Genomic DNA, 11,172 nt, shown 5'->3' with positions numbered 1-11,172 from the left:
ACTGCCTATTGTTGTACAATTGGGGCATATCCCGGAGTGTTGACAAATATTAGGTTGCGGAAAGAAATATCGTACAAATATTGTTGAAATGTCTCTTGTGAATCAGTATATTTGGCGTTTGAATGTGTATCAAAATGTTGGCTGCTATATGTTGCCTTTTTGAAAATAGAAATTTTGGGCAAAAAATAATCCCGTCGCCAAGTGGTTAAAAAAAAATGTTGGAATGGATGTCGTTTATAAAGTACAAGCTGATGTACCCGATCAGCTAAGGCGAATTTGTGTTGGGGTTTGAAATGTTAGGAGGAGTAATGTCAACTGGTTAAATTGGTTGAAAATACAGTAACTTCTGTAGAAATGCAAGTGCAAGGACACGAAATAAGAAACTATATGGTCCATTAGGCTAACATAAACTGGTAGATTATCATTTGACAGTAATATTGAAAGTTTTGTTGAGAATTATCATCTCTGGGCGGATTGGCGTTGGAAGAGTAATTGCAATAAAAATGGACCCCCCCCCAAAAAAAAAAAAGAGAAGAAAAACAAATTTGGAACCACAGGGAATAAGTATGGACCATGTAGGTCTCCGTAGAGTCGCGGATGTATAGTGATAGGAAGTGCCATCTGTGGAAACAATTATGTGAAAGATTAAAATATGTAGTTTGCTAGAAAACCAACCCAAAAACTGTAAAACCGGAGGTAAAAAACAGGCCCAGGCTGATTGTTTACAATTTGGGACAATAATTTCAAGAAACTGTTCAGCTACATCCCACCGTCGCTAGTTAATTTGTTTTGGATAGAGGGCAGGTTTCGCTGTGGGTTTTTGAGTCGTACACGGAACAGCCGTGAATGCGCAATAAGCATTCCCAGAAGTGTATTTCTCTTTTCCTAGGAAGGTTAGGGGCAATTATTCATTTTTTCCCCTTGAATCATTGCAAGACCCTTACGTTCTCGTTCTCTTTTTTTTTCCACTTCAACTAAAATCAAATCAACCTTAAATTTGCAGAAGAAAAAAAGGCGATGAAAATGAGCATCGAGGACGTGGATTCGTAACAGGGATATGTCCATCCATAGCTCTTCTGGCTATCCACTTAGATACTGAGTGGTAGCTCGACGACGTCCGTTCTTTGAAACGCTTTGATGTAACTGGTTGACGAAGCAACAACAATGCTGTTGATGTCCTTGTTCCGTTCTCATGAATATACATAACTGTCCCATCAAAACTACTTCATTGTTGATGTCCACTGACCCTTCTAGGCAAAACAGATACGCTTCCCTGATAAGTGTGGGTGTATGTGTGAGTGGTGTTAGCTTGTACACGAGTTCGCTGCAGTAAAAATCCATGCGCTTGTCGAGTTATTTTCGGAGGTTTCATCAGATACCGCATCGAAGTTTGGAGACATACAGCTGGGTTGGAATGGCGAAGAGTGCATAAATAATAACATCAAGTGAAGGTTGTTGCAAGAAGAAGACGATCACTACGTACGTTAGTAAAACTGTTTGGTTGAACTTGAAAGTAGAAATCACTGGAGGCTTGGTCAAGAAATTGGGCACGCAATGTATTGATAATAATACAAGTGCATGTAAAAAGTGTGCCGAAGCCCAGATTTCGGACGTTGGTGTTTGTTCTGTCTATTTTCCCCTTTTATCCCCCTTAATAGGCCAGTTATATCCGTGTTTTGTAATTCTTTTCATTTTATGCTTAATCGATAGTATCGGGCACACAAACGTTTTCCCCATGTTTATTTAGTTCCAACTGTTGAATCGTGCATACAATGACTACTGTCAACCGCGTGCTGAATCAACAATGTTGTGGTGCAACGGGACAGCAGAAGGGAGAATTCCGTTCGTTTCGGCAATATCGCCATCTTTATTATGCGCTGTTCCTGTGCAGTCCTTGTTTTTATATTAAACCCTACTATTTCTCTCTCAGAAATAAAAAACAATACCCTCTATCCAGGGGCGTCAATTACTTCACAAAAGTTTGGGTCGGGGGAGGGAATACCTTGATTAGAACTAATGTGAGCGCGAAGGCACGAAGCCCTTGCGTGGGGTTCAGGGCCCGCTTAAAGGCCCCGAAAAGATGATTGTAGATGCTCAATGGTGCGATCTGAGGCAATTTCTGACCACTTTAACCAATATTTTCTTAGCAACAGATAATCATTTTCGAGGTTGTAGCAAGCTATTACATTCTCAGCTATAGGCGTGGGGTTCGGCCGGGGCCGGCGTAAGGGCCCCGAAAAAATGTATTCTCAATGCTTTGTTGTGCGATATGAGGCAATTTCTGACCATTTTAGCTTATAATTTCAAAGCAAAAGATAAATTGTAGTACATAATAAGGCCCTGTAAATAAGACACGAGTTCAAAAAGCTGGGGGACATTTGATAATGTGTCCCCCATCCTTCAAAAAGTGCGGGGGGGGGGGGGGGGCATGTCCCCCCGCCCTCCCCCCGCCCCCCGCCCCCCGCCCCCCAGGATAAAACCTTATCTTGAATTCTTCATTGATTACCATTGACAACAAGAATAGAACCACAGCTGCGGCGTATAATTCATTTGTGAAATATATTCTTTTTGCAGACTACTTTTTGCACGCTACAGCCTACTTGGCTAAACATTTCGAGTTTCGACATGGAGAAGTACGTCACTTTGGAAGAATGTAAGTACCGGTACTGTCCCAATTGTTCCTCCTCAATTATTTTTTTTCTTTCACAATTCGTTATTAACAGCGAATACTTTCTCATTTTGGAACAGAAGATTACACGCACTAGCACGTTTGTTTATGGTGTAAATGGAGGACTTTGCTTTGTTCCTCTTCCATTTTCCTTTGTCTGTACTAACGTATTTTCAACAGCTCTCATTGGTTGTGTACACGTTTTCTAATCGAGGTCGTCCTCGATTTGGTTCCTGTCCTCGATTCACCAATGATGTTGCACGTGTGTGTCCTCGAATTACACCATAAACAAAACGCGTGCTGACAGTCGTCCTTTGTTCATTTCGCCTGAGACAATTAAATACTGCGTGTTTCCCTTAGTTTTCACCCTCTCCTATAGGCTAAAAACACAGACTTACGTTCGAGGACCGTTCTCAACAACAGGTGTAATGAGGACAACAAAGCACACGTCCTCTCTCACGTATTCCTCGGAATGTACACATTCCAGGATTGCCATAGTATTTATTTTAGATTCAGATGAAGAATCTTACTTCAAAGTTTGTAAAACCGCCTTAAGCTAAACATGTTAGGCAAAATGGCGAGTGAAGCTGTAAGGCATGAGCAGATTCATCGTAAGTATAATAAGATTTGAAATTTTGCGGGCGGTAGTATGAACTAAAGTGAAGGTTCGCGGTAACACCATGTGGAAATCTCTTTTAGGAAGATGTGTGGTTCTGAAGACAATCAGAGCATACTGAACGGAAAGTCAGGTTTTACAACCAACCGGTTCTTTTCAGAACCACATATCTTCACAGAAGAGACTTCCACGTATAGTGTTACCGCAAACATTCAAGGAAGGATGTTGCTTCTTATTGTGTCAGATCGGGAAATGTGGAAGTCCTTGCACGAATTTCTGTCACATCAGCCGGCGGGCCAGCCATCCGTTCACAGCGAGGTGGACGGAATAAATCTGCCACTAGGAATGACTACCGTGTTGGAGGCATTTAGACATTTCAAAGTCAGGCAGGATGATGTGTGGATGGTCACGTTTCCAAAAGCAGGTATGGATTTATCCAACGACCAAAGCAGGAGCCATTAGTGAATTGACACCGCGGTGGTATACGCTCGCCCCCACTACTTGTTCATCCGATGTAACATGATATTTTAAATTAAGTTTGTCCCTGAGTATCTTTTAAACCCATCCAGTCCCTCACCCCACACGACAGTTATGTTGATTGTAAACATAAACCTATTCATAACATGATTTGCGTCGGGGTAAACCTCAAAACCATTAACATTAAAAGAGATAAACTCACTAACCTTAATTCAGTGAAAGTTGTTGGTATATACGTGCTTTTTCAAAAATTCGATTTTCATTTCCGAACGGAAATTAAAGGAATATGATGTTCTGCAATAAATACAGTTGCTTGTTTTTGTTTTGTTTATACAGTTTTTTTAAGTGGTTTTAAATGGCGCGCTCCATGTCATAAATTGTGCACACTATTCAGAACGAATTAGGAGCGTCCCACTCTTAATTAAATAATTGATAACTTGTGGGCTGATTTTTTTTCGTGCGATGACTCATTGGAAAGTTCATAACTAATGTAATGCTAGACAATTATCAATTTTAATTTAAATCTCAAGAAGGTGTCGTGTCATATTTGCAATGGGGAGCGCTGATAAAATCCTACAATCAGGCACACTATATTAACTAAAAGTGTCCAAATGTACCCTTCTCACGAATATTCATATAGGGGAGACCGTTTGCATGTACGTCACATTCTTACATTTTGCTAGTGTTTGATTGTATGTATCTGTCCCGTACATTGTACGTATACGCATAATATAGACCAAACGCGGCAAACCCCAACTTTGGCCAAGTTTAGCATTGTGTGGACCCCACAGGAGAGCTGATGAAGAGAACATCGCATCTTTGCGCACTGCAGAGTTGCTGTTGTCGGTGTTATTTACTTGGTAAAGTTGGAACATCAACAATCTTTCCAAAAAAAAAAGCGAACACGATCAAGTGTGAGAATTTCATGTTTCGATACATGCAGGCACAACCTGGGCCCAGGAGATCATATCCTGCGTGATGTATGATGGAAACCTGGAGGAAGTCAAGACGAAAAACACTATGTTTCGTGTTCTTTTCCTGGAAATGAACCTTCCAGACCCCATAAGGAAAGCGAAAAATGTGAGTGATAGAAGATGACAAAATGTAGAAAAATGTAAAAAAGTAAAACTGCTGCAAACTGCTTACTGACTGGATGGACCTGAAATATATAAATCTTAAATTAATGTGGCCTGACGTTGCGAACTTAGCAAGTTCTTCTTCAGAGGCTGTTTTAGCCTCTGAAGAAGAACTTGCTAAGTTCGCAACGTCAGGCCACATTAATTTAAAATGTAGAAAAGACAAATTAATGTCCAATTTGTTTCGAAGGCGTAGTAATCAATACGCTAAAGCTACCATAACTGGCTTCCATTATGTTATCCATACCATTCGCAGGTAAGCCTACCTGTTGCCGTCTGCAAAAAAAGAGCTGCCGACCTCTTATTTCTGAGCTTGGGTAGGGTTAGATTGACCGTTGATCGGGGGCTCGAATTAATGGGCATGATGCATGGAAAGTACGTGCCCTGCACGTGGCGGTACCCAGTTCTTTAAAATACAGACCAGGAATCCCCTCTCTTATCGTCGTAGTGTATCCAGACAGAGTCTATTATTATGGGCTTTATCAATCCAGACTTCACTTAGGGGCTTCGGCAATCCAGACATCCATGGGCGTCGGGAAGGAAGGGGGCGGGGGCGGGGGGCGCTTGCCGCCCCCTGGATAAAATAAAATAAAACAGAAACGGGGGGGGGGAAGAGGTGCGAAGCCATATTGCTGTCAATTTGATAGGAGGAGGTCGGGCAAATGCTCCCCTGCTCACGCTATAAACAAATGATAAATTGAGAATATAATGAAAAAGTTATGGAATTTTTGGGGAAAATTTGCTATGCCCCCCCCCCTCCTGGAAAAATCCTGGCGACGCCCACGCAGACATCCCTTCAAGGTCAACTATAAGGCCAAGACAGTCCAAACTATCGAGCCTAACACTTGTGTTTTGTCCTCAGTTCCCACTCATTCATGAAATAGCGGAGGAGATGCCGTCACCCCGGGTACTCAAGACCCACCTGCCAGGCCCCTTCCTGCCTCCTCAACTCTGGGAGAAGAAACCCAAGATTGTCTACGTCATGCGCAACCCAAAGGACGTCGTGGTCTCCTACTTCTACTTCCTGAAGATGATGAACCCTACGCCGGACTCCTTGAATGAATCTTTCGGAGAGTTCTTTGACAGAATGCTCACAGGAAGTGGTAAATTGATTGAAATACCGACCAGTTACGTACCATCATCGGTTAGGTTTCAAACAAATTAAATCAGAATGCGCGCTGTTGTATATTAAAACTCAACCTAACCAAAAGTCATTATTAAACCACAAGGGAAACTGATTAGGCACGGATAACATAATTATGTTTGTTATCGTAAGGCCAAAAGAAAGTCTCCAGTTTCTGGTATGGAGCTTGCCCAAAAAGTGGTGCGGCGACGCAGCTTTTTTTGTTTTACCTGGTTTTTTTTTTTCAAATGACGGCTGATGACTGCAAATGGTGCCCGACTAAACTTAGAGCAAATATATGGGAGTCCAGAGAGACCACATAAAGCTTATTCTCGATCACAACCCCATCTAAAAACACGTTAAAATTGTGCAGCAGCAGGATTCCAGTCAAACCAGTGAGTTTGTCGGTTTTGAGACATCATCTTTTATTGGGACAAAAAAAATCATTTTGCCGACGCGCATGGCTACGGCGACGCGCGCGCATACCAGAAACCGGAAACTTTTTGTTGGGCCTAAACTAAACTATAAGTCTTTCTTCAAATAAAAAACTTCACAGTATAACGGTGGTAAATAACGCAAGGCGACAATAAATCTATACATTCACTAAACACTGTTTGAGAACAAAATCGATATCGTTCCCGCTTAAAAATAATAAATAATACCATGACGTTCATAGTGATATGACGATTAAATGAATAGGCGGCTCGGTTACACTCATCGACTTCTTAATTCTCAACCAGACAAATAGAGAACAAATGACAATAATTATACAAATGATGAGCCATTTTTCTTTTTCGTGTTTTCAATTTTCAATTGTATTTGTGGATATCGTTTTGAAATGTGTTTTCAGCTTTCTACGGACCGTGGTGGGATCATTATTTGTATTTCTGGGAGAAACGTAAAGAGCCAAACATCCTCTTGCTGCGATATGAAGACATGAAAAGGGTGAGCGTTGAAAAGTGTTTGAAGTATTGATGAGCCTCAGTCAGCAAAACGCTAAACATGGCAAAACATTTCATTGCCATTGTTGTGTCGCACATAGTCGTACACTGTCGTTCACTAAGTTGAGTACACCCAGTATTGTGGTCGAGTCCGTTACAAGTCCATACATAGCCATTACTAGTCCCTGCACGTCAATCACAATTCCATCACAAGTCCTCCAGTCTCGTGTCATGACACAAGCTATACTTACGAACGTTGACAAAAGTAGTCATTGGTAATTGTTCATCCACTGCTTCTTGTAACGGCTTGTGAAAGGACTTGCGATTTACCTTTGACCGCTCTTGTGATGGACTCAACTACGACACTCCGGGTTCGGAACCAACTTTGGCTCAAGAGAGGGGGAAGGTTGGGGGAGAAATGGGGTTAACTGTCAGGGGAAGGGGGTGTATAGCAGACATGAGCTGCGTTTTTCTCCATCATGATTATTTTGATTTTTTTTCTGCGGCCCAGGAGATGGGTGTGTTAATTCCTCTATTAAAGCCCACTCGTAGATCTGTCACTACATGTAGAGGAAGTGCTGAGTTCATTGTAATTTGTTAACTTTTCTATGTGGTAGGATCTGAGAGGTAACGTTGAGAAGATCAGTCGGTTCTTATGCAAAAACCTACCAGCCGAGAAACTGGATGCTATTACGGATTACTGCACCTTCGCCAACATGAAGAAGAACCCAATGACAAACCAGGACTACGTGTTTGCACAGAAAGATTCCCCGTACCTCTCTATGCGAAAAGGTATATTATACTGTATCATTGGCTGCTCAGAACATACGCATTTTTTGTTTTAAATTATTTGTAATGCCAATATTCAATGCCAGTGATTTGAGCTTGATTAACACACAATGTTGGTGAAGTTCCCTCTTAATACCCCATGGGAGATGTGACCCCTCTCTGCATCAGTTTGTTTGTCATTTTGACCCAGAAACCTTCTCAGAAGTGTGATTTGTGACCCGATAAAGTGTCATCTTGACTATGAAAATGATCAGGTCAAACAGAACCCAGATGCCGCGTCATATTATATGACCGGGTAATTTTATAAGGGGGGGGGGGTACATCAAGCACATTGATTTCAGACACCCCATTCTATGAATATTGGCTCTTAAGATGGTAAATTTCGTTATCTTAATTATTTTTTTGTTTGTGACCAAAACTGACCCTAATTTTCTTGGCATTCCAACCATTCATCAAAAAAAAAAAAAAATATGTTCGTTTGATTTCAGGTATTGTTGGGGATTGGAAGACCCACTTCACCGTGGCGCAGAACGAAGCCATGGACGCCCTCATTAAGGAAAAGCTGCACGGTACTGGGCTCACCTTCGAATACGAGTAGCCAATTAACATTTTCGACGAACCGAGTGAAAGGAGGGATCACCCAATCAGAACAGAGCATTATTCATTTTCTTGTTTGTTAAATGATATTACATGTTTAAACCCCAACCACTTATGACGGAATGGCCGTTTATCTAGACAGCACACCTATATAGACCAATCTGGGCACGCTGTCATTTCTGTCACGAAAGCCCCCTTCAATGGCGAATGCATTGTATAAGCCATTGTTCAGATCATCCGTTGTGGAGCAATGGCTTTCCACATTTTTTTTTTTTGCACACTGCTTTTTCCACCGGAAGAGGCTCATGTGTACATGTATACTGAAATTTGTGTCGTTGTGGAGTCATTTAAATTCGTATCCTTGTGGAGTCATTTGTTTGTTCTCGTGTACTAACATTTGTGTGAGTTTGAAAATTTAGTTTCCAAATGCTCCTATTTTAATAAAAATTAATTTCCTGGGCTGAAATTTGGACTTAATGACCCTGTACATAAAATACTTCAATTTGCGACAAATCAACACACCTTGGATATTCCTGGTTTTTGACAATCCACATAATTATTAACTCTTTCGTGATAACCTTGTGGAGACATTGTATTCACCTATAGAAACTGCCCCGTGGAGACGTATACAATATTTTGTTCCCTATTATACACATGTCTCCACAGGTACCGTGTATCAGATCACGTGCCGGATACACACAACCTGGCAGCCAGCAGATTATAAGGGATGATTATAGCCGAAACATAGACTCTTTGCACAAGTGCCTCTCGAACGGTCAACATATAAATAATAAAAACCACCCCAACAGAGTACAGAAAAGTCAGCGCGAAGCTTGAAGTGCAGTATCCTTCGCATGTTGTATCCAACGTAATCTTTAGTATCTTTAGTAACATTTATTTCAATGATGTCATTCATTACAATTATGTACAAACATGTATACATTAGAAAAAGTCACTAGTATAATATTTGATAGTTATGTATAATATTTGATAGTTATGTACACAGTGATTAATTATAAATCTCCTTTTTTTGTGTATATATCAGAATTGACCACTATAAAGTGTGTCAGCTCAAAAAGGAAAACAAAAAACAACGGAATGCCAGAGGTAGAATGTGTCACCAACATAGATTATATATTGCATTCTTTGAAAGATACGCCCGGGGTTTTTTTTTTACTTATAAATGAGACATCAAACGTCCAAATTTGATAGTGTTTGTGTCAGAGTTATGAGTAATTTTCGAAGGGAGGTCAAATTGACCATGGGACGTTGTTTTCAATTTAGGCATTGGGATCGACAGAGGTATAGCCTGATTGCCTCTGTGTGGATAATATTGCCTGGACTACAAAAAGTGTGTTTAGCGAGTAAACACAATTCTAAACGCGTTTTGTTATCAGTTTGTAAACATGTTTACATGCTAAACATTATTAGCATGAGGTGATAGCAAGAAAGTGTTTAGAATTGTCTCTATATGCTAAAAGGTTTTGTTTGAGTTAAGCCACGGCCGAGTTACATTCTGAGGCTGGTAATTACACAAAAACGCCTATGGAATTGGCTGATGTCCCTTTTTCATAGACGCATGCCCGCCGCATCCACTTGATTTAGACGCGTCATTGATCGGACAGGTCATTGCAGATACCAAACACCACGAAAGTGTGCGGTTATTTAACTGTAATGTCGAACACTAAACAGAGGAAACGCCCAAAACGTAACAGTAATACAAAGAATGTCGGACCATTTTCGAAAAAAAAAACGAACTGACTTGATCAAATGTTACTTTGTTTCGATAAAGAATGTAGCTTTACGAAAACATTCAATTAAAGTTGATATTTTTTTTTTTTTTTTGCAGTTTCCAAACATTACCACCTCTTAATTTTCTCTTTTAGCACACCTGTGTTAAAAAAAGACTCAAATGCGCCATGATTTCAAAGATGTTAGTGAGAGATGTTCGGAATGTGTTGTGGATAAGGGCGCCCTCTAAAGGCGATCTTCTCTTGATCTGTAACATCTCGTACCAAGCCCCCAGCTCTGTCAATTATTTTATTTTTTTCATAGAAATTCAAACAAAAATAAAGTTGAAATCGCCCGCTGTGAGACCCCTAAACAATTATACTGGTATTAATATGCGCATGTGCACAAAATACGGACAGATAGTGTAAGTATACACTATCTTGTAATCGTCGGATTTGAACAACGCCCCTCATTGAAATTATTGTACCTCTTTTGTTTAATTGTGTAGTAAATTTTAGGAAGACCATATGTTTTGTATACGAATCCAAATTGGGGACCTTTCGGGAATTGGGGACCCTATTGTCCTCTATTGTTCAACGTCCCATATTAAATGCGAAAAAACCTCAGACACCCAACCTATTGATTTTACGGAGCCAAATGTCCGAGCAAAAAAAGAAAATGTCTACATTTCAGGATTAATTTGCTGATGAATCCCACCTTGCAAAACAATCCTGGTTTCCCCCTTCTCATGCACTCCGTGCGGACAGATTCCGTTCAAAATTGCTAAAGAGGTATTACGGCCTGAATAATGAACGGATTTTTCTATACACATTTTGTAAAACATTTGCTGTCCGTTTTACAAGCAGTGGAGAAAGTAAAAGGAACACGGGTGGGGGAGGCTTTGAATGCAACACTTTCATTGTTTTGCCTCGGAAGCAGGCCGGGTCGGTTGGTCGGCAACATTTCAAAATTTGAAGAAATTAAAACACCTGCAGTTGCGCCCTTAAATATGGCTAAATAAGATAATGCAAGTGTGGGGAATCGTTTATTAATGTTATACCTGCTGCGTCCCAGTGGCGCCCTTCCTTACGACC

At 40.7% G+C, this 11,172-nt stretch overlaps 1 protein-coding gene across 3 annotated transcripts; it reads left to right on the top strand.

The window, feature by feature from the left end:
• Positions 1–1,272: 1,272 nt before the first annotated feature.
• Positions 1,273–10,859, top strand: LOC119736095 (sulfotransferase 1E1-like). 3 transcript variants are annotated; one of them, XM_038210104.1, is made up of 8 exons: positions 1,273–1,445; positions 2,575–2,653; positions 3,529–3,708; positions 4,705–4,841; positions 5,760–6,000; positions 6,871–6,965; positions 7,579–7,753; positions 8,239–10,859. In XM_038210104.1, the coding sequence occupies exons 2-8, from the start codon at positions 2,626–2,628 to the stop codon at positions 8,346–8,348; spliced, it is 966 nt and encodes a 321-aa protein (XP_038066032.1). In that variant the 5' UTR covers positions 1,273–1,445; positions 2,575–2,625; the 3' UTR covers positions 8,349–10,859. The 3 variants fall into 3 exon arrangements, with proteins under 3 accessions (XP_038066032.1, XP_038066030.1, XP_038066031.1); XM_038210102.1 differs by having other exon boundaries at positions 1,273–1,479; XM_038210103.1 differs by having other exon boundaries at positions 1,273–1,483.
• The last annotated feature ends 313 nt before the right edge of the window (positions 10,860–11,172 follow it).

This window comes from Patiria miniata, unplaced genomic scaffold (genome assembly GCF_015706575.1).
Source record: "Patiria miniata isolate m_02_andy unplaced genomic scaffold, ASM1570657v1 HiC_scaffold_29, whole genome shotgun sequence".
In the NCBI taxonomy this organism is placed as follows: domain Eukaryota; kingdom Metazoa; phylum Echinodermata; class Asteroidea; order Valvatida; family Asterinidae; genus Patiria; species Patiria miniata.
The sequence above is the reverse complement of the archived record's forward strand: the minus strand, read 5'-3'. Positions and strand labels throughout refer to the sequence as shown.

Excerpts from the sequence above, each read along its gene's own strand:
- LOC119736095 (XM_038210104.1), top strand. The coding sequence starts at position 2,626 with ATGGAGAAGTACGTCACTTTGGAAGAAT. Across the intron at positions 4,842-5,759 it reads CCATAAGGAAAGCGAAAAAT|TTCCCACTCATTCATGAAAT; the intron begins GTGAGTGATAGA and ends TTTTGTCCTCAG. Across the intron at positions 6,001-6,870 it reads CAGAATGCTCACAGGAAGTG|CTTTCTACGGACCGTGGTGG; the intron begins GTAAATTGATTG and ends ATGTGTTTTCAG.